We start from the raw sequence: 22,893 nt of genomic DNA on the forward strand, positions 1-22,893 counted from the left end.
TTTTTACCGGGAAGGTTGAGGGGCTGCGGGTCAGACGGCTGCGGAGGCTCCAGCATTGTCACTGCTGGAGTCCTGCTGTCCCCGTGTCCCGGGGTTGCGCGGTTGGTTTTGTCCCCTAATAGCTGTTGGCCCTGGCAGCTGGTTTAATCAGCTGGTTGGAAGGAAGGGTGAGGTCTCGTTTGACAGTAGGGTGAAAGTGTCCCTTCGTCAGAAGGCTGCAGTGGGGGCTCATCACTTAATTAGCAGAGAGTTAAGACCAGGAATCAGAAAACAGGCAAAGAGCAAGTGAAGAAAGGTAGGGAGACTTTGCAAATAGCTTTGCCATGGGTTTATGTTAACTCAGGACTCGCTTCTTCATAGATGCTGGTGAACGAGGCTCAAGACAAACCTCAAGCTGCCTTAACTCTGATTTGTATAAAACAAATCCCCAGATCCCCTGCCAGCCAGCACAAGCTGAACGTACAGTGAACGTGATGCTTCCCGGAGCAGAGGCCCTGCATTTTCATTCACTTTCATTTCATTCATTCTCATTTCAATTTTTGGAAGACCTTCATTTTTAAATAGGGCCAGTTTCAGAGGGTGTCAACTGGGCTGCACGAAACAGAAGCACCTCCAGTCTGCGTTGGGATCCGGCTGCTGTCCTCTTTCTGTTTTACAGTCAAATAGTTCCCTATTTCTTGTGAGCCTTTGTCTCTCTCCAGATTTCTTTCTAGTTTACTGATTGACTTCGTATTTGCTGTTAATTACCGTTCTCTGTGCTGGCTTTAAGAGGGTTAAATTTCTAATGCTTAAGTTTTGGTAGGGCCATCAATAGGTGGGATAGGAATGTTACAGACACATCTTTGCATTTCAGAAGCCCAGATATAAAGGCATATGTGCAAATATGATAGCAGCTTATTGTCCAGCTAGAATCTAAAATGTGTTGTTTATTGGAATATATTAATCATTGAATATTTTATAGACTATTCTGTGGGACCTGTGGCTACAGGATACCTGCTTGGATTGAGAAGATACCTGGTAGGATCTCGCCTGGCTAACAAAAGTGTCAAAATTATGCACCAAATAAGATGATCAGAAAACTAACACCTGCCAAAGGTTCCTGAGCACGTGGCCTGATGACCGCTGAAGTCAGGAAGAGTCGGGCTAGGAGACCTTGGCTCCACACAACCCGACCTGCAGATCCATCATCTCCTTTGGGCCAGATCTGCAAGGTCAGGGAGGCAGCTGGGTGGAAAATTATCTCAGAAAAATAACTGGAGAACCTTGCCTTCCATTTAGGTTGGTTTAAGCTGCTGTGGAGCTTCCTCCTCAGTTCCTTAGATAGGCGTGAAACAGATGCTTTGAAAACCTTCAGAGGGAAAGCCTGTCGGTCTAAAAGTTTCTAAAAATTTCATAGCGTGTGGCCTTTTTTGCTGCTTCAGAGCAGCAAAACTGGGATTGCTTTGAACTTGGAACTACTTTTTTTTTCTTTTTTTTCTTCCCTCCCCCCAACACCCCTCCCAGATGAGCAGGATTTTTCTGCTTGTGCTGATGGGATGGGGTGCTGATGCCAATCTCAGCCCACACACGCGCGTCTTGCTGAACACGAGGTGTACGGTGTACACCTGACGGTAATTATGAGTGTTGCTTTCAAGTTTATTGCCCCCACAGAGTTTTGCCTTGGGCATTTTTTTGCAGTGAGCTGACGGTGCTCTTTCTAAGCACTTTGGTTGTCATATTCTCCCTCCGTCAGGATCCTTGCGTGGGTGAGAAGAGGTGGAAACAAAGCCAAAGCTTTTGATGAAGAGTGTTTGCAAAAGAACCTAAAGCTTTGCATGGCCCTATCTTGGGTGGGGATTTCAGCTGGGCCTTGAGCTAGAACTGCAAGAAGGTTTATCTGATTTTTCTCAATACCTGGACAATGTCACTATGTGAGTTGCCAGTTTCCAGTGTAACAAGATCCCATGTGGGTAAGTGGTTTTGAAGTCAGTTCTGTTCTCCATGCAGCCATGTGATGTAATGAACACATTGCTCAGCAACGTCTGGAGCAAGCAGGGTTGCAGAAATTATTCATCCCTCCAAGAGAAGAACGGCATTTTCTTCAGGAAGTGTACACAGGCACTGCAATGAAGCTTTTTTTTTTTTAAAAAAAACCCTATTCACTAAGACTAACAGTCACAAAGATACTTGATTCACTCTGTTCCTGACCTCCGTGGATCCTCTAGCTTTTGGTGAGCTGTGAAACCATGACTCCCAGGCTAATGAGTGTTCTCTCCTGTGGTGTGTCTCAGCGTTACCTCTTTGCAGGAAAGTGAATGACTTCTCCAGCACGTGAAGCTGTCTGACTGTGATCCTACTTCTTTTCTTCAGAGTACAGTGGCTGGTGAGGAAACTCGCACTCGCCCTCCGTATCAGCACAGCCTCCTGTTTTGAGGAGGGCTACGGTTCCCACCCTGCGCATTGTCCCTGTTTCTCTGTGCATTACCATGACCTTTTCCTGAATATACAGTGACCCCTTCCCAGCCTTGAGATCTTCCTTCACCTCTTCTGATTTCTCCAGCCCTATCGTCAGTGCTTGGCTTTCACTAATGTATTCACGGCAACTCATCTGACGCAACCTTGGGATTTGTACTTCGTGGGTCCTGCTTGGCTGATCGAGGAGGAGGAGGAGGAGGAGGACAGCCTTCTGTCTGTGCCACTCTTCAGCCCTGCATGGGTCCAGCTCCGGCTTTGGACCCCCACTCTGCAAAAGGTGAGGATAACTCCTGCAGTGGGATCTACACCGACGGCTGTGCCTTCGGTGGGGAAGCACTTTTGAGGAACTCTAGAGGGTTAAAACCACATTTCTGAAACCAGCCTAGGGGAAAAGTCACATGCACAAGGGAGATTTTGCAAGTTGGTGCTTGCAGCTTGGAGTAATGAGAGCAAGCGCCGGAGTGCAGGCTTCTTGCCTTGGGTGAGCTGTGCCTGGTTAGTCCGTGGTCCCTGGGAGACAGAGGGAAGAGAGCGACCTTCCCTGGCACAGGCTGGGGCTGTGGGACCGGAGACCTCCCGGCTTGGCAGCGGGACAGCGTGGTGCCTGGGCAGTGCAGAGTGGGACGACAGCAGATAAAGGACAGTGAGGAGGAGGAGGAGGGAGCTGAGCCGGCTCCCCAGGAGCAGCAGGTGAGCTGGACCAGGTAAGCCTCTGCCTGCTGCTCTGGAAAGGAAGCAGAAGGACTGCTGAATGCTTCTCTGCTGTCTAGCTAGGGCTTGAAGGTGTCCTAAGAAGAAGGTCCATAGCCTGAAAGCGGCAAAGTCACCAGAGAGATGTTGGTATTGCATAAAGAAAAAGAAGAGATGCAGAGAGACGCAGAGCCTGGGGAGCGCAGGAGATGAAGGGATGCCCCTCGTGTTAGTACAGGAGGAGGCAGAGGAAGATTTGGGGGGACCCGTCTCCAGAAACGGGCAGTTGTTCTGCAGTAAGAGTCAACAGAGCCAAACGAGGTCTGTGCTGCACAAAGAGGTAAAGGCAAAGCTGCTTTTGCCAACAAGGTCGTCCCGGCTGGGGAAGGCTGTTTCCCTCCTGCAGCCCCTGGCCGGGCTGGGGAAGGCTGAGCTGCCCTGACCCTGCTGCGCCGTTTGCTGTTATCTTGTGGGGACTGTCCTCCAGGGACTCAAAATGCTCGACATGTAAGCCAGAGAGCCTTGATTCATCTCTAACTTAACGTGACAGCAGCAATGACAGGGTGGTAGGTTTTAATTAGGTTTTCCTTTTGTTTCCCCTGGTTTTTCACTCTCTGCTTTGCTGCTCTTTTGTGTGCGCTTTTCTGTCGTGTTTTTCACTTTCCCTTCTGCTTGATGCTCACTTGAAGGCATTGAAGGCAAAAGGGGAAAGCAGTGAGAAAATTCACTGTTTGAATCCACCTCTTGGTGCCGGGAGACGTGCTCCGTAACGCGTGCCTGCCCATGCTCTGCAAGGAAATCGCACTGGAGGGCATCGGTCAACCTACAGCAGCATCGCTCCTCGCCTGCGCTGGTGAAGAGCGGTGCTGTGCCCGTCCCGCGCACGCACTCACTGCACGCTTCTTGTGCAACGTGTAGCATGGCTTGATTCCTTTAAGTGTGAGTTTCCAGCCCTCTGCAGGTTTTTTCTGCAATCAGAAGAACCTTTTGTGTCGTTTCTCTTGCCTCCGTTTCCTTTCTGACAGTTCTTCAACCGGTGACTATCCTGCCTTTGTGCAAGGGGGTAGCTGCACAACCCCCCAAACACATTTTTGACCATCAGTCAAAAATAAAGCAATCCTCTTTGGAAGGAGAACAGATGAGCTCCGTGAGGGACCCTTCCACCAAGAGACAGCAACAGGCTCCTGGTGCAAAAGTAAGACCAAGCGGAGGTTAAAAAGTAAATGATAGTTTTGGAGAGCCAGCGCAGATGCAGCTGAGCCACGTGAATGGAGGATAATTGAAAAGTAAACTTCAGAGTCTTCCAAGCATGTGCTTTAATAGCCACCCACAGGTCCTGGCAGTAGGTTAGAGACCTACGTCAGCAGCGTTTGCCTGGAAAAGCCGTGGGCACGGTGCCTGCTGCGGGGACGTGTCCTGTCGACTTCTGGCACTGCCCGCGGCAGAGAGGAGAGGGGAAAGGAAAGCAGAGACCCTCAAAGACTTTGCTGCTGCTGGGTGAGAGCTCTGCTTGCCTCTGCCTTCGGTGGATGCATTTTTCTTCCTTATCTGCGCTGCTTCCTTCGTATGGTGGGGAATTATCCACCGCGTCAGTGAGCGGGGTGCATCGCGTCCAGGGAAGGGCACGTACACCGGCTCCGCTTTCTTCTGAAAGCGCCCACTGAAAGCAATAGCGAAAAGCCTGTTGCCTTCGCAAGGAGAAAGCCTGCCTATTCCTTGACTAATTGTTTACAAAATATGAATATTTAAGGCTGTCAAGATAATTTAAGGAATACTTAAGGATAATCTTTCCACCTATTAAAAAAAAATGTAATTGCAGCACAAGGCGAGACTGTGTGTACTGCACCCGTGGCTGGCTAACACCGGCTGGTGACAACATCCACAGGGAGCGAGGTCCAAAGAGCAGAGTACACCCGGGTGGTCTGTGCTGTTACCCTCTATTTGCTGTCTCTGCAAGATTTGGGATTTTCTTTTCCTCTTTTCAGGGCTGGAAAATGGCTCCTTGCTTGTGGAAAGCAAGATCTCAAGGAAGTCATCAGTGGGAGTGTGAATGAAGATTTCACAATCTGGTCCCCACCGAGGAGAGCAAGCCGGCTGCCTGCTGCCTTGGGGCTAAATTGGTGTTTCTTAACAGTGAAAGATAAGGCGGATATACAAAGTGCTGAATTTCTGACAATACGACAGAGCCCCTCAAGGAGAGGCACCTTCAGCATGGCCCATAAAAGCCAAGCTGGTGGAATTGAGAAAAATGGGTCACTTTCCTCTGTCCTCTATTGTAAGAGTGATTTAAAGGAAGGATCCCTGCAGTGGATGAAAGGTAAGTGAGCAACTTGATGATAAGGAGAAAGGCAGCCCTTAAAATAACAGAAGACAAGATTTTTTCAAAGATACTCCTTAACAGCATCTCATTTGCAAAAGTAACTAAAGATTATGGATGTTTCAGCATTTTGGGGAGGGGATGGACACACTTTGACTTTTCTGGAAACCCTGATACGTAGGAATGAATGGGCATCAACCTATTGAAAATCAGGACCCTGGAAGTCCTCTTCTCTTAGCTTTCAAAAGTCAGGGAATATTTGGGAACCTTGACCTGTGTTTTCCAAGTGACTCCCTTCTCCGGTAACAATTTGCTCCCTCTCCGCAGCGCTACTTCAGGAACGGCCTGTACAGAGGCAGAAGGCAGTGCCATGGATGGCTGTTTGCACCGAGACCTCCATGCACCATTCAGCAGGGCAGCCTTTCTGCTTGCTCCGTTCATGGCCCCTCCTTAGCGCTCAGTTTTTGCTGGGGCGAAGCAGCTCTTGTCACTCCAACAGGCTCCAGCAGAGGTCAAGCCCCTCTGCAAGGTCTCAGGTGTCTGAGCTTGGCACCCAACTTACTAGACTTTGTGCCAAGCAACTTGACCAAAGCCATGGAGAACAGGACAGCCGAGCCCAAGGCTGAGGCCATTTGGTTTTATTCTTGCTTTGTACTCACCGCCTCCACTGCTCTGTGTCAGGAGGAGATCAGCCTCGGCAAACAAACAGGACCTTCTTATCCTGGAGGTTTCAGATGCATCTACTCTTCCCTTTTGGACTCGATGCAGTCACACCCTGTTGTAATATAATTGCCTCCTTTCACTTGGCATCTCCTGTTCCTGAGCGGTGAGGAGATGAGGATGGAGGGCATAAGAGGGGGAGCAGGGAAAGGTGCGGGCACACTGTGCTTCAGCCAGCACCGCAGGCTGGGAGAGCACTGAGCGGGCAGCGGCAGCCCCAGGGGACACCTGGCTGACCCCGGGACTGCAAAGGGGAAGGAAAGCTGGGTGAAACGTTTCGGAGAAACAGGATCTCATCTGAACACGCCACTTCCTTAGACTCGATCTCTTCCTCTTGATGTAGCACAGCTTGTGTAAACTCTAGATGAATGCCAGATGGGATGTCTGGAGATCACAGCTCTCTGTGCCACTCCAAGGCTGCTCTGCCTCCGCTGCGAGCAGCCTGCTCCTCACATCTAGGGCAGGCTGTCCTCACACTTTCTGGGCTCCTGGCTGCAGCTTGGGTCTCTAGATTACATCTCTGATCCCAGCCCTAGCTGAAACTGGGAAGCTGAGAGCCTTGAGCAGAGTCATGCTGCCCAGGAGCACTGTGAGAGCAGGGACCTGGGTGCTGGAGGACCTGTGGAGCTCACGCTCCAGGACAGCCCTGCCACATCCCAGAGGACGTGATTATTGGAAAGTACTTTGATTTGATTGCTCAAGCTTTTTCTTGTGGTGGGTGGGGTGGGTAGACAATGGGGGATCTCTCTAAGAGGTAGATAGCCTTAGCAACACCGAGCAGCTTGAGTCCATTGTCCTTTCAGTTAGGGATCAGTGAGGCAAGACATTATCCTGCTGAAGATCAGAGCATCATGTGTTTGCCATTTCCTCCCTTTTTGTAGGTTGTTTCCTTGCAGGGGACATCAGGCTGCTGTGCTGCTTCCAAAGCTCTTTGTGATGTTCTTAGAAATGTTCAAAGGGGGGTTCTGGATCCATTTAAAACACATCAGGGTGGTCTGCACTCCTCAGCCTTCCCTTTGCCATGTGCTCCTTAGCTGCTGGGAGAAGAAACCATGCCAAAACCATGCTCATGACTCCTTTGGGCTCTTGCAGAACCCCTCAATGGCCAGGTGCTCATGGTGCTCAGCATGGACAATAACTGCTCAGCCACCTCCTTTGACATGGAGCTTTGTGCAGAGAAACTGAAGTCCCTTGGGGTTCAGGTAAGCTCCTCATGTGTGCTCTCCCCTGGGGCAGTGTAGGAGTGAATTTGAGCTGGATTAGCATCATTTGCATTTGCACCCACATCACAGACAGCTTTTCTTTTTTTTTGGTTTGAGAGTCGCTTGTTTCAGCTCAACTTCAGTCTGTTCCCCGTGGACTGCAAGTCAACCGTAATGATCTTGGCTTAAACCTCCGTGAAGAAACCCATTCAACACAGGATCTAGTGAATTGCTTGAAAGCCACTCTGATGGGATGGAGCATCTCTGGGACAATCTGTCTTGTCTTTTCCTTTGTCATAAAAAGGTGGTTTTCTCTTGTGACTTTCCCTGTGCTTTCCAGGGAGATATTACTCACTGCAAATGAGGCAAGAACACAAGTTTTTGGTTTGTGACAGCTGTATGGATGAGGTTGGAGGTGCACTCTGTGGGAGGGTGCTCTGGGACGCAGCTTTCAGTTGCAGTGCCAGCCTGGCCCCCCTCTCTGCCCAAGCTAGTTCTGACGGGACGGGCAGCCCGACACGGGAGGGTGGCCCCAGTTTGCTGTTTGCTCCCTGAGCAGGTGGCAGCGGATCAGTGGAGAAGGTTAATCCAGGATGCTGTCCTGAAGCCTGAAGTGAGACGGTACATGTTCTACAACTCCAGGGCGTTCCAGATAGCCATTGCCGTGGTAAGGATGGTGGGGTCTCTCACAGGCTTGCCGTAGACATGCACTTGCCGAGATGCTTCAAGACCTACACCTGGGCTTCTTGTGCTCAGGGAGGGAGAGAGGTTTGGGTGGGGAAGAGACACTGGTTTTCACACATCCTAGTGGGCTCCTTTGGAAATCCCAGTTCACAGACTTTCTGTAGATGGAGGGCAAGGCAAGGCACCTTCTCCAACCCCTTGCTGGTAGTCCCACTGAAGCAGGCTGTCCACTGCTGGTTACCCAGCATTTGCTGAGGTAGTAGTACCTACATAAGAATTTTTTTTAAGCTTTATTTTCAAAACCTGACGATGTTTTGGTTCTGATGCTAATTCAAACCAGTGGACCAGTCAGCTTTGGTTACTGAGTTGCTTGTGTAGTCTTGCTTGGCTTCTTCTGGTGAGAAAAGCTCCTCTAGAGACCCCAACCATTAGCGTCTACTGTAAGGCTGCCACTTTGCAGTGTGCTGAGGGTGTGATTAAAAACTGACTCCTTTGTCTTAGTTGCACTTATTTTTTTTGGATAGCCATTATACATGTGTTCTCCTTCTTTCACTAATACTGCAGGAATTGGTGCTCAGTGTTTTGAGGGTTTTGGTGCCTGTTTAATGCAAATTAGTTATATTATTGCCTGTTTAATGCAAATTAGTTATATTATTGTCAGTTGATGCTGTGACATGCTGTGCTGTACACATCACATTGGCATCTAGGCAGTCTCCTGCCCAAATGCATCCCATGTGAAGTAAAGGCCAAATGAATTCAGCTTTGCCTGTCTTTATGCAAAGGCCAAGTTTGCCAGTCCTTAGCATAGTCCTTGAGCCCAGTGCCAGAGTCCACCGTTTGAGCGTTATTGTAATTGAGTAGTCTCTGCACCACCTCGAGTGCTTTGACATAGGAGCTTTCTAAATACAGGGACTATTAGCAGTATTATCAATATGCCTCAGTGAGTGCATTTCTTATCTAAATGGAAGAACTCGGTTGAAACCCTTCCTAGGTATGAATCATGATAAATAATTCGCTCTCTGTCTTTGATGACTGGTAATTTTTTATAATAAACTAGGGCTCACTCAGTCCTTCTAGTCCTTTCTTTCCCCTATTTATTATTGGAAATATCTTCTGTCCTTTCTCACCCTCTGAAAATCTCATGTGACTTAATTTATGGTAAGGTGTTACCCTGGGAGAAGGGACCAGTAGTTTTTTTCTTCCCTTGACTTTTTTCACTTTCATAGTTTCGTGAGGATCATCAGTCTCTCTGGGTTTTTATAGGTTTTCTACATGTCTCTCTGGACAAACATTTACTCCACAGTCCAGCTGTGTTCCTTCGGACGCTACTGGGAGGCCAGCGTGCTGGTGACCCTGGCTGCCGTAGCAGTCACTGTAGTGGTGATACTGGTTATCGACCACCGTCAGAGGAAGGTAAGAGGAGGCTGCTTGTGTGCGGGCGCGCGGGGAGCAGGACTCCCTCCCACCAAAGTGCTGGGACCCAGGTCATGTCCTAGATGCATATGAAGAACATAATTATCTGGGGAGGAAGGAATATTTTTACAGCAGGCTCGGAGATCAAGTTCAGGCAAGGGATGTTTTACAGCCAAGTTAGGTGTCGTAATGCCTAAAAAGTAGGTGTTGGAGCCCGGCAGGCTGGCTCGGAGTGCCTGCTGTTGCTGGAGATAAAGCAACGGTTGCAGAGCGTGGTTTGCACTCCCACGGCTGGTGGGAAGCCACAGGGGCTCTCCAGCAGAGCTGGCTCCTGCCCTGCTTCTGATGATGGTCCTTGCAGTCTCGGCTGTGTGCAGCCATTAATAGCATCGTTTACTTGTGTCGCTGCGGTGCTCTGGAGCTTGCAACAGGTCCAGAACAAAAAGGCAGTTCCTAACCCATAGAAGTTGCAATAAAATTATAGAACTGAGGTAGACTGGGCAGTAGGGGGAAAGAGGTAGATGACGTTAGCACGAGAAGCGACCAGCCTGCAGCATCCACTGCTTGGTTGTTGTCAGCTTTTGTTTGTAGGAATCACAGGAGTAGGGAAATGTCTAAGGAGTGATCTGAAGAATAATATTGGAAAGGCTTGATTCAAAGTCCAGAGGGGTCTTTGCACTGATTTTAATGGATTTTGGAGCAAGCCTCTAATGACAGCTGTGCAATGATTCTTCCAAAGGGAAACATGGCAAACGTGCAGGCGCACAGAGGTTCAGGAAAGGAGCCCTCCACTCAGGGAAGGAAGGGAGAACATGACACTGAAAGCTGATTCCACTTCAGGCATCTTGTCTGTAAGAGAAATAAATCTTAGTGAGATTTCGGGCTGCACAGACATCCACTAGCGGAGGCTAGGCCAATACTGATGGCTGGTGACAATCCTGCCTGACTGCAGACTGCTCTTGTCACTGCTTTCCTTTCAGAGGCGCGGTATTTGGGATATCCAGCTGCAGTTTGCAGCTGTAGGCTGGCCCAACTTTTGCTGTAGAGTGTTAATTTTTCCTGCATTCTTTAATAGATAAATATGAATACAGACGTGAGGCTGGCAGCTGTCAATGAAATATTTATCAAACACAGTTTAATACTGGGGATTACAGATGCCCTGGATGGGCCACACAACATCCTACAAGTATCCTTTCTGTCGTTTGTACCCCTCCTGGGTAGCTAATTATGTGGAGGTATTTATGGATGTTATGATCTATGAGGATTTCCAGTGGGTGGGATTTCTAGGATTTGTTTTTTCTCCTATTGGATGGCATGAGGGATTGGGTGTTTTTTCTTCTCCTATAAATGGGGATTGAGATATGCCCAAAGGCAATTGGAAATAATTAGTGTAAAAGACTGAACTGAGATTAGTCCTTTGGGCAGGCAATTATTCCTGAAAGTGTATTATACTGACATGACAGTGATGATTCTTATTATGAGCAGAGTGACAGCAATGCGCCTATGGCAAAAAAAAAAACCCAACACGGAGAAAACCAGGGTCCCGGTCCCTGGGAGCTCACGCTCTGCCTTGCAGAGACAAACTGACCCAGCAGCATCAAAGTGCCTCTGCTCCCCGGGTGATCTGTAGCCCTGGGCTCCCTCCTTCAGGCACATTAGAGAACATTAGAGAACATTAGAGAACTTGATTTCATGGGGCCCTGCCTGGCAGCCAGGTCTGTAGCTGCTAAGCACTTCTGACCTTCGTGGCCTTTTAGAAATGCAGGTTAAAGAAACCAGGTAAGGGGAGGCTCATTTGCTGCTTTTTAAATATACCTTATCTGGACTAGGCAAAGATTCAGGGGAAAGAAGAGAATTTTAAGACAGCATGAAAGCGTTAAAAGAAGGTGAGAGAGATGGTGTCCCAGATTTGCTGGTGGACCTCACTGCCCCCCCCCCCCCCCCCATATACAGAGAGGTATGAAATAGAAATGAAGAGGGAACCAAGGCTGAAACACAGGGGCAGAGAAGGGGCAGGGAATACCGCAGGAGGGCTGGCAGGGGTGAAGTCAATGAGGAGGAAACACTTAAGAACCTGAATTACACGTTTGTTCAGACCAGCACAATTTTGCACCTCAGTGAGGACTAATCCAAGGAGCCTCCGCCTGGACACTACGTGTCCCAGAACTGCATGAGAGCAGAAAACAACCCAAGGATTTACGATTTCTCAGTCTGCTCCAATGTCAGATCCGTTTTAACCCTCTAGCTTTTACGCTGTTCCTGAATCCCCTTGATGATGGCAGCTTGAGTAGATACACAAGGGCAGACCTTTGGCTGCCTGCTGGGGGATGCTGCTCTCAAAGCTGGCAGGACTCTCATCCCCAACACGTTGCTCTTGGGTAGACTCTTTGCAAACAGTGCCTCTGACCTGAAGACAAGCACCAAATACAGTAAATTTTGTGAAAAAATAAATGGCATGAATCCCTAGAAACAAAGGAAAGAAAGGAGGAAGGAGTTTAGGGGAGTCAAGGTGACCCACCAGTTTATTTAGATGTAAAGGCAGAGGTGAGGGATGGGCAGTGGCCCTAGGTTGTCCCAGTTTTCAAACCCCAGGGTGCAGGAGGTGTGCAAGGAGGACTGGCTGCCCTCTGGGGCAATGTCCCCCTTCCCAGCCACTCCTCTTCTCTTCCCCTTCACCTCGAGGTTTTGCCTTAGCCCAGACCCTCTTGGCTTAAAATTAGCCCTGCGGTGTGTTATTTGGTTCCTGTGTCCTGAGCACCCCGTGGGCACCACCTGCCTTTGCTCCGCTTCCTGCGAGGTCTTTACCACGATCCGCACGGAGTCGGAGGTCTGCGGAGGGGGAAGTGTGGAAAGACCCCTTCCTTAACCCTGCCCATCCCAGCTGTGGTTCGTGCACTTCAGCCCGGAGCACTGCCTCCAGTCCTTGTCAGCCCACATCATGGACCTGCAGAGGACACGAGAGGTAAGTGACGGCAGATGCGGGTGGTGCACATGCAGGTCCACCCCTATGCCTTGGCTTTGGTGGGATGGAGGTGGGCAAGGAGAACCGAGTGTTTGAGCGTCCTCCTGGGCATCCCCTGCTGTGATCTGGGAGCTGGACAGACTGGGAGGTGGACAAACTGCCTCTGGTGGTGCCCAGTTCAGCAGGAATTTGTTTAGGCCCTGTGGTACGTGCATGTCTGGATAATTAACCATACAACTTTAATAAAGGAAAGTCATCAAGAATCAAGGGCAAATTTTGAAAGCATGTGTCACAACTTGAAATAGCTGACACCTTGAGCTGTCCTCCTGAAATAAATGGGATAGCCTGAGGAACAAGTAAACACTGTGCTGGGTTAACTGTATAAAAATTTTGTCCTCTTGGCCTTCAGAAAATGTTTTCCTCTACGCGGGTGTATAATATACAAACACCGCACTCCCCTGCACTGAGTTGCCCGTGCTGACCACAGCCGCGGGATGAGAGGTGAGGGGGTACAACCTTCCGAAAATCTCGAGAACGCTCATCTCCCTGGATGAACCGACAGACGCAGATCAGGGGATGGACAGTAACGCGCCAATTCACTTATTGGCTGATACAACTCCTATAGTTTTTAAAGACAAGATTCTCTGTGCCAGGCTGTGACCATTGTGCTGGGAGTAGTTGCCGGCACAAGAGGCAGCTGATGGCAGCGGGGCTGTGGGATGAAGACACTCAGCTCCAAGTGCTGGGCACGGCTTTTGGCCAATGCTGTTTTTTACGCTGGGATGATAACTCCCAGGAGTAAAAAACGTGCAGGAGGAAATTGTGCCCTTTAAAGGCTGTCCTCAGGACAGCCCTCCTGCCTGCCTTTGGACACCCCCAAAATCTCTTTCTCTTCCAGTCGGGCTTGCGGCAGAGCCTGGACCAGCTCTGCGTGGTAATGGAGGCGGTGGTTCAGCCCAACCCGGGGACAGAGGAGGAGGCTTCACGTGAAGAGTCCCCTCTTTTATCCAGCAGGGTGAACCTAAATAAAGAGCCCGTGACATGCAACGAGCTGCTCCGCCTTGTGCCCGAGGGCCCACCAGAGGTAATGAGAAATAAGAAATATCCCTCCCTGATAGACAGAGGTGCCGAATCACCTCCCCAGGCACCTCAACTCCCAAACTTGTCCCAGCAGCCGCCAACCATGGGGACACCTTTTCCAGCAGTAGGAGCACCTGGAGGTCCCCACACACCTTCTCTAGCCCTGGCACTGCTGAGCAGTTAATGCTTGCTGAGCGGCTAATGCTTAATCCTTGAGGAATTAATGGATTAGGCTTTTCCTTGCTGGTGGCCGGGGGTCCCCATTTGGAAGCCAACCTCTCCCCAGGGTCCATGCAGGGACCCAGCGCCTGTGCCCGGGCTGGGGATGAGGCACGGCCACGTTCAGCCCTTGTCTCCTCTGCGGAGCGTGCCTTCAAAGACTTGTGCCGTGCTGAGCAACAAATGTGTCCTCATTCCCGCTCAGCAAGAAGCTTCAAAAGGGGTGATTTTGATTTATTTTACAGTTTTCTGCTCGCTGTTACTAAGTGAATTCAGTGCAGGTGACATCCCTGCAGATTGAAGCTCTCTGGCTGTCTACAGGCAAAAAAAAGCACCAGGAGGCAGTGGCAGAGCAGGCAGGTCCCCAGGCAGGTCCCCAAGCAGCCTGGCTCCCCGGCCACCCACCGGCAAGTGGTCATTTCATGTCACTCCCCCGTGGGGACAGTGTGCCAGCACTGCTGACCAGAAGGGGATCTGGGACAGTTATATATGCCATTGGCTCCTGTCCTGTTTCTTTCAGACGAGGACAGTCCTTGAACGAGGGAGCAAATGGTATTTAGTGTATCATCCACTCTTCCTGCAGGAAGATGCTCTGCTCTCACACCTCTTGTGCTCGTTCCAGGTGATGGCCCAGCAGCTCCTGGTGATCTTCAGTGGATGCTACGTCCGGCTCCTGGTCACCGGCCGGCTCCCTCGGGCCATGGCAGGGGGGCACCTGGAGCACAGCAGCGTGCCCTGTCTATGCCAGTTCATCCAGACCACCGTGCTCAACACACGCCAGAGCTGGTTCATGGGCAGGTGACCGGAGGGGAGCTGGAAAACGCTGAAATAAAAGCTGTCCATACACAACAGAGTGAAGAAGCCGTGGGGCAGAGGAGAGGGCTGTAATCCCTCATCCTGGACTTATCTGGATGAATGAGTGGAAATATGACTCTAATAAAACATGCAAGACACTCACCAGAAAGCTGCTTATCTTTGAGACCTTCTGCCTGCCCACCGGCTTGGTGTGAAGGAGCTGCTCTGGGGGCAGAAACAATCCAGGGACAGCCTGGAGCTCCCTTGGGAAATTTCCCACTGCTACCTGGGTGCCTTGGAGAACCCCAGGGAATACCTGCGGGTGCCAGCTCCACCCCTTCAAAATGAAGTACGTGGGGTTTTTTTAGTAGAAGGAAGACAGGGAACATCTGTGCATAGCAGTGTTCTAAATGTGATGTTTGCTCTGGATTATGTGTGTGTCATGTAGTTGTCAGTGACAGTGAGCTTTGTCCTGTGACAGACGTGGACAACGTCTCAGCTGATGACTTGGCAACTTTCCATTTAAGAACCAGCTTGGGATGGTGCTCAGTACCTGCCGCTTCTGCTCCTGGGAGGAGGGTGATGAACACCTAGATGATCCATGGGATGGGGCCTTAAAGAAGGCACTGTGCACTGTGTAGGGCATTCTGGAGCACAGCTCTCTTTAGACTCCCCTTTCTGCCCCAGTTTGGGACAGGCTGATTTCCTTTGGTTTTCCTTTCCTCCTTTCCCCCCATTGTGTCTGCACGCAGCGTGTAAGAGGAGCTGGTGGCGTGCAGGAGACCTCCGCGTTTGTGTGGAGTCCATGAGGGAATGGAGAATGAAGTGCTGCAAGCCCACAGGAGATTGCGTGCTCAGGTGGTGCCCATGAATGGAGAGCTGCTCTATGGTTCAGGAACCGCTGGTGTCCTCCTCTGTCCCCAGAGCCAGGCATTTCCATAAAATTCAGGTGACTGCATGCACTGATGTTTACCTGACCGCCTAACCACATGGTTTGGTGGTGATAGCTGTCCTACAACGCGGCAATAGTCAGAATGAAGAGTCCTAAGGTCTGTGTCTTCCAGCCTCGCTGAGGCCAAGCGTGCATGAGAGATTCGGGTCTGTTCTGCACCTCCCAGGCTGCCTGCCCTCCCTCCCTCCCCCCCCATCTCCCGCAGAGCCCCGTGTTCCCCTGGGCAGTGCTTGTGCTTCTCCTGCCCTAACAAAGCTCAGCATGCCTTAACAAAGCTCACCCGCCCCGCACAAAGCCAGGAGGGTTTTAAAATTAATGTCACGAGTTTGTGCACATCCCTCCATCGCGTACATCCCATCCTTCCACCGAGCATCTCCCCCTCACGTGGTATTGTACCAGAAGAGTCTTTGGTACCGAAGGCCAAACCATGGCTCAGGGCGGCAGCAAGAGGCTGAGCCCTGGAGACCCAGGAGCTGAGTGCCAGCTCTGCCCAGGGGTGCGGGATGCCTCTGCCCCCTCCCCGGTTGTTTCTATCACAAGCAAAGGTGAGACAAGGTCCTCCTCTTCCTACGTGAGCAGCAAGGCAAGCCTCAGTAGTGAGCCCCCCGGTGCTGCCAACGTACGATGCAAAGCATCGGTCTGTTCAAACACTGTACGGCGGCAGACCCCTTCCAGGAGAAAAACCACCACGCTGCCAACCAGCCTCTTTTCATCCATCTTTATTTCTGGTTCAGCTTGGGCTGTCACAGGAAGGGGTCGGGCAGATTCCTCCCCGCACAAGCGGAGTTTGCGATTCTGCTGTCATTGTTCTCTGTGACGGCGCGGGGTTTGCTGGAGGGGGGACGCGAGTGCCGTCCCTGCAGCCCTCTGCTCTGTGGGTGCTGCGCATCACGGCAGGGTGCTGGCTGCCCGGTAAGGACAGCTTCGCCAGCTTCCTGGGCGTGGGGAAGGGGATTGTACAAAACATCACGGGATTTCCACAGACCTAAGCTCTGAGACTCCTTACTCTAGCTCAGGAGCTGATTTTACCTTCATGGAAATTGTCTGAATGTATACCAAAATCATTGGGAGCACAATTTGGTTTCACAGTATAAAAATCCGATTTGCTGCTAGGATGCAACGGCTCATGCTCTTCCCCTGGCGCTCCATGGCCCAAAAGTGCCAAGAGCATCTGATACACATTGGCAATCTTTTTTTCCTGCCAGCTAGAAAATTCTGGTAACAAGAGACCGATCAGGACATTTTCTACCGTCGTGCTTTTGTGTTGAGAGCAGATACAGGGGGGATTTGCTGATATTTTCCAATCCCCAGGCTGCAGGATTCCCAGGAAACGCATTCCCTCAGGAAACTGGTGGGAAGAAAGCTCGTGGCCTTCAGGGGAGGACCACGAGGGCTTTTACCCTCAGGACCTGCAGGGCTGGTCTTGGATGGGGTCGTTGTTCCTGGGAAGCGAGGCTCTTGCTTGGGGATCTGCCGATACCTCTGCCTTTACATCTGCAAATGCACAAGCGTCGGAGAAAAGAGGGGGATTCAGGGTTATCCAAGGGGAAGGATTATTGCTGAAGGGACAAGGCTGGGGTGTGAACTGGCAAGCTGCTCGGAAGACCTCCTGATGGGAACTGTAAATAACATTAGGTAAGTGCGAGGGAGTCAGGCCAGATTTACGACAGAGAGCTCCCCGGCAGAGCCCACCTTGCTGCAGCGAGGGGATAAAGCTCCACAGTTTCCAAGCTGTGACCTGGACACCTCCAGATCACCCGCATTTCCCAGCCAGATGCGTCCTCTGCTGAGCTGCACCCACCTCACGCCCTGCCCTGGGCCAGCTTTCCCTGGGTGCCGCAAAGCTCACAGCTGTGGGCTGCTCCGCGCTACGGAGAGGCACAGACCCCCCCTGCCTCGCGCACTGCGGCAGCCCCTGCGCCCGCAGCAGCTGCGGGGCCAGCGTGCCCGACCTGCCAGAAAGGCACAGGGCCAGACCCTCTGCGGTGCCAACTGGGGCAGCTCCCCTCATTGCCTTTAAACACCCAGCAATTAACTGCAGAGAAGGAGCTTAACTTCTTTGCTCGAAGGAGGAGTTTGATTCCGCTTGCTGATAGACCCAAGTGCCCGCCCTGCTCTTCCCAGCTGGGGCCTCTGCAAAGTCCCGGCTCCCATGGCAGGCCAGATGACTAACTCCGCTTTTCCTTCATGTGTGCTTAATTAAGGCATTAGTGGAGGGAGACAACATTTTCCCCCCACCATCTCCCCCTATTAAGGATCCAGCTGTTCAGTTAGGGGAAAGGCGATATTCTGGAGATGTTGTAGCAGCCCGAGGCATGCGGTTCCCTTTCCCCCGCCTTGCACGCAGCAGCACATGGGAGCAGCAGAAAGGGAAGGGCTCAGCCCTGCGTCTTCCCTGCTGGTCTCCTGTGACACCCTAGGCAGAGGTAGGAGCCCACAGGGCACGACCTGACCCCTGTGGCACCTGCCTGGGAACGTGCCCGTGCCTGGGTGCAGCTCTGGGCGTGTTTGCACAAGAGCAACCAGGAATGACTCAGCCAGACCAGCGAAACTGGTATTGGTGGGGCAGATCTTTCCCATGCTGAGATTCCTCTGTCTGCTGTTCAAAAACGATTTCATTTTGACAGCGAGCTTTAACGCCTGAGCAGCACAGCCGGGTGATGCAGGAGCAGCTCCTCGGTGAGCCCTCCTCGCAGGGAGCAGCCCCAGGCTGGGGCAGGGATGAGGAGCCAGGAAGGCGATGCCACGCTGAATCGGGGGCATCGCATGGGTGATCTGCAAAGTCATAGTGATTTGCGTGTTTTAAAAGGGCCAGGAAGGGGCTGGGGAAGATTGGCAGCAAGGACAGAAATCTCTCGCTGCCAGCTGGGGTGCGTGGTGATGCATTTCGGTATTTAGCAGGGTGCCTGAAATAACAAAGATTGCCCCAGGGAGACGTAGCTCTGGGGAAGCGGTGCTTCAGCAGGTTACGTCCACTCACCCCTCTGATTACCCCCAGAGGAAGTCTGTCCTCCCTTCCAAAGGCTGCTATTTGCTCATCCTCTCTGTCAGGGGCTGGGACGCAGCCATGACATTTAAAGGCAAAACCCAGCGAGGGAAGATAAAGCAGGAAAGAAAATAAACTTTTGCAGCTTCTACCTGTTACGGTTCTTCCTCGGACAAAGCACCCGGCTCTGAGGAAGACTATGGTGGCTGGAGCTCAGGCAGGGAGGGATGGGGACCCAGCGCATCTCCCCTGCGGGCCGGGCAGCAGCTTGCCCGAGACAGCGGGCAGCAGCAGGAGGTACCAGCCCCCCCCGCCAGCCTGTGAGCCCAGGCGAGCCCTGGCCCCTCCATCCCCAGCGTGGCTGGGGCTGGGGCGCGTGGATGTCCTCGTCCCCAGCGAGCTGCAGACTTACTTTGGTGGCGGCTGCGGGGGGCTGCCTGCGCCGGGCAGGGTGGCGGCTCCTGGTGCTCCCGGCTGCACAGGGTCCCCATCTTCCTGGCCACATAGCGGCAGGCTGGCGGGAAAGGGGAGACCGGTCTGCTTGCTGCAGCAATGCAAAACACCAGCTACCCCAAAAAACCCTTCCCAGAGAGCCCAGAGCAGGACCGCTTTGTGAGCTGGGAATCCTCACAGGGGAGGATCTGCTGGGGGTTGCGCTGGACCCGTGGCAGGTTATGGCCAAAAGCAACAGAGGAAATGGAGGGGACTGGATTTAACGGGCTAAAAGGGATTTTCTGTGTCTGGCGTCCTGGCTGTGTTTCAAACCACTCCAGCACCAGCCTTTATCCCCCCACAAGCCAAGGCCATAAAATATGCAGAGTATTTACCACGCAGAAATCCCTCTAAGCTCTCTAGCCTCAAACGAGAAGTTTCCTTACCATTGATAATTACTCAAACCATTTTCTCCCGGGCTCAGCAAAGCTGTCCTTTCCAGCCAGCCTGTCTCTTCCTCTCTCTCCTCTCGCAGTCAGCTCTGCAGTGGTTTTATTTCTTTACAGCCCGGCTTCCTCCTTCCTTCTCTCCCGCGGGGATGTTGCTCCAGTAACACCCGATCATGCGCGGGGAGGCAGGCTCAGCCTGGTGCTGCCCCCGGGCAGGGCTGCACCGTGCTGGGCTTGGGATCCCTGCACCTCCCGGAATGGAGAAAGCATTCCGAGCATTGGCTGCGGGCAGCAGCACCGAGGGTTGAGCCAACCATGCCGGAAAGGCGGCTTGGCCTTGGCTGGAGGAGCTGCTGTTGGTGCTTTGTAGATGGGGGACCTGGGTTTGAGATGTGGGGAGGTAAATCTTGTGCTGCCATCTCTAAGCTGAGCTGGAGAGGAGTGCTGCAGCATGCACTTTGCTTGTATGGAGCAGGCGTGGAGAAAGGGACGTTCCCTCTCCTTTCCTGCTGCTGTCTGTACGCTGCAGGAATGTGAATGTCCTTCCCTCCCCCAGCCGTACCTTCAAACCCTCTTATACCGCGTCCTGTTGCATGCAGGGGAAGGTAAGGGTGACATCCCTAGCAGACAAGACGTAGGCAGTAGCATTGGCCTTGGTTTCTCCAGGGTCCTTCCCATGTTACCACCTCCAGAGCACTGCTTGATTTTTGTCCTCGGGGTCACTGCAGCCAGTTACTACAGAAATGCAGGTTTTTGTACATCCTTTGCAAAACTTTGCTGCTGTTTGTGCTTGGTATTTATTTCTTAGTCTCAAAGTCAGGTGAATTCTGAAAGCTTCTGCTTTGCCCTTTGACCAGGGCAACGTGTTCCTATCTCCAAACCAAGCACTCACTGATTCAGGCAGGTTGGACTTTGGTTTCGATGGCCTCGCCTTGGGATTATATAAGGTTGGCCAGAGATGTGGTTGATGGAGTGCAGATATTGCATCTCACAGCACTGCAAGTCAGCAGTCTGGACTGCTGCAGAAGAAAGTGCAAGATCAGTGTGTGAGATAGAGAGGAGCTAACGTCACTGCACCCCGCCCTTGGTCTTGTTCTGGTGTTTCATGTCGGGAGATTTGAGTAAGCTCTGGTGCACTGGGCTGAAAGAAAACTGTAAAATGCAGCATAGAAACCTTTAGTTCAGCTGGTGTCCTGTCATGCTGCTGTGTGGTGTTAGTGAAAGGCAAAGGCTTGAATGGACGTGAAGAATGACCTCTGCTCTAAACCATAGAGGACTTCCCACCACATCGTCAGATGTCGTTGAAGCCTGCAGGAGTATGTGATGCAAGATCTGTAAGTGTTAAAAAAAAAAAATTCAAGAAAAGCCCCCCAAACCCTGAGCATCCCCCTCCAGACCTCCCCCCCTTACCTCCCCAACCTCCAACCCTCTCTGGAGGACCCATCTTTCCATTTCGCAGAAGAGCTCACCAGGACAAGGGGAATGATCGCAGCACAGCCATGTGCTTTAACAAATAGTGAAGGCGGCTGGAGGAGTAAACTGCTCTTTTGAGGCTTTGCTTTCAATTGTTTGGTTTCCCCCGACTCCAAAACCAATGTGTTTCAGATGGGTGTTATCCTGTGTCAAATGTGCACTGTAGAGCTGATGCCTCGGGTTTGAAGATGCGTCCCTCTAGATGGTGCTAAGCTAAAGAGAAAAGGCGGGTGGCAAGAGGCCTCGGAGGAGAGGTTGTCCTGCGGTGCACTGCCTCTGCACATCTGGTGCTGCCTGAGGTCTCCTGGGCTAGGAGAACATCTCAGCTCTCTGCTTGCTCCCAGCAAGGCGCCCATGCATTTGTACAGGTGCTCTGCTATGGTGCTCATCACATCTATTTGCAGCAAATATTTCTCAGGCCCTTCTGCCACTTCATATTTCTCTTGCCGATGTGTGAGACTCCACAAATGCATCATGATTTTAATCAGTGCATCTGCTCCTATCCGTTTCATCAGACAAGTTGATTTTTCAACTTTCAGTCAGACAAGTTGGTTTTTAATGGCAAAAATCCATCTTAGCTATTTTTTCCACTTTGACCAGTTTTACTGAGCAGCACAACTAAGACTACATCAGCTGAGTCCTCTTCTATCTCACGCATCATTAGCCTGAGTCTTAACCAAATTCAAGCATAGATAATGTATGATTTATTGATGTGGGCAATCGAGAGAGAATTCAGCCTGGCTGCCAGAGAACAGCAAGGATCATTGAGGATTAGCTGTGAAGGGGAAGTCTTTTAGATCAACAGCTGAACAGGTTTTACTTTGGAGTCACCGATGGGCAGTAAATAAGCTATTGAAAGACAGCTATTGTTAGAAGACTTTTTATAAAGAATAGCCACATTCACATCTGGTTTTCTTCCCACTAAGTATAAATAGGGGAAGAACAACTCCATTAACCTCAGTAACACTGTACGGATGTAAAGCTGCTGGGAGAGGAGAATAGAGCTCCTCTCCCGGTGCCTTGTTCTCCAGGAGGAAAAGATGTTGGTACACACTGATGGTATCAAGGCACAACCTGCTGTTTTGGGTAGGGCTGCAGAAGACAGCTTTTTGGCACAAGCAGGCTTAGCTTGACTGGAGCCGAGGAGCGTTCAGCTCCCAACCATGTGTGTGACCTAGAGAGTCACTTAGAAGTGACTTTTGGTGTTGATCCTGTTCCTGTGCAATTATAATGCTCTGGCTGCTGCCCTGATACCACCGCTTGCCTCAGTCATGGAGAAAGGCAGTTACAGGTTTTAATTAGCCCCCAATCTAGATTTATTGGCCTGAGTTTTGAATGTGGTTTCTATGATACAGTGGAGAAAGACTGCTTTTGCCAAGTTTTCCTTCCAAGAATGGCTCAGCTCCCTTCGTGATGAGTCCATAAACTGGATTAAGATCTTAGGGACAGATTTTCAAGTATTTGAAACCCTTAATCTGGGCTGGGCTTTCAGAACAGCTCAGTCCTCTTGCAAGTAGCAAATTATGGTCGTAAGTGCCCAGCAGTTTGCAGTTGATATCAGGCTACTCAAGGCCATGTTTTCTGTAAAGCACAGCACGCAGTGCTCCAGGATCTTGGGAAAAGCAGGGCAGTTAACTGCTGATGTGAGACCTGAGCTTTTCTGAAGATGAGACACCTCAGCCTCTTGATTGTCCTTCTCAAGAAATGCATGCACCTCTGAAAAAATTAGTCCTCAAATTAATCCATGGACTGCAGGCAACCAATCATCCATTAAAACCTCTGATATTGCCCATGACCACAGAACATTAACCTGTGAAGTTAATGAGGGACCTCCTCTCCAGCCATCAGTCTGACTCCGTTTCAGAGCATCTCCGCTGTAGCCACCTCTGTGACCTGTGGGTTCTACAGATAGACCTGAAGATACCTTTAGCGTGAATGAGACTAGAGCTGTTACAAGGAGCGATGTGGCCACAGCTAAACACTCACTATTTTCCCAGTTTTGTTGGTGGATTTTACCCTCAGCATTGCTACAGCTGCCCTTCTCCCAGGACTTCAGCTTAGCTCC

General features: G+C 51.1%; 1 protein-coding gene and 1 long non-coding RNA gene across 5 annotated transcripts; one reads left to right on the top strand and one right to left on the bottom strand.

The window, feature by feature from the left end:
* Positions 1-2,971: 2,971 nt before the first annotated feature.
* Positions 2,972-14,693, top strand: TMEM268 (transmembrane protein 268). 4 transcript variants are annotated; one of them, XM_075519554.1, is made up of 9 exons: positions 2,972-3,158; positions 5,130-5,461; positions 7,274-7,383; positions 7,943-8,050; positions 9,331-9,480; positions 10,556-10,666; positions 12,362-12,442; positions 13,341-13,526; positions 14,325-14,693. In XM_075519554.1, exons 2-9 carry the CDS (start codon positions 5,356-5,358, stop codon positions 14,541-14,543), a joined length of 1,071 nt encoding a protein of 356 aa, XP_075375669.1. In that variant the 5' UTR covers positions 2,972-3,158; positions 5,130-5,355; the 3' UTR covers positions 14,544-14,693. The 4 variants fall into 4 exon arrangements, with proteins under 4 accessions (XP_075375669.1, XP_075375670.1, XP_075375667.1 ...); XM_075519555.1 differs by having other exon boundaries at positions 2,979-3,158; positions 14,364-14,693; XM_075519552.1 differs by lacking the exon at positions 2,972-3,158 and adding an exon at positions 5,789-6,332 and having other exon boundaries at positions 5,377-5,461.
* A 1,498-nt stretch (positions 14,694-16,191) lies between these two features.
* On the bottom strand, positions 16,192-19,575 carry LOC142418248 (uncharacterized). Its single transcript, XR_012778224.1, has 3 exons — positions 19,353-19,575; positions 18,887-18,988; positions 16,192-16,982 (listed from the first exon to the last, which is right to left on the bottom strand). It is a non-coding gene; the product is annotated as an uncharacterized LOC142418248 (long non-coding RNA).
* Positions 19,576-22,893: the final 3,318 nt, after the last annotated feature.

Source organism: Mycteria americana, chromosome 17 (assembly GCF_035582795.1).
Source record: "Mycteria americana isolate JAX WOST 10 ecotype Jacksonville Zoo and Gardens chromosome 17, USCA_MyAme_1.0, whole genome shotgun sequence".
Classification (NCBI taxonomy): Eukaryota; Metazoa; Chordata; class Aves; order Ciconiiformes; family Ciconiidae; genus Mycteria; species Mycteria americana.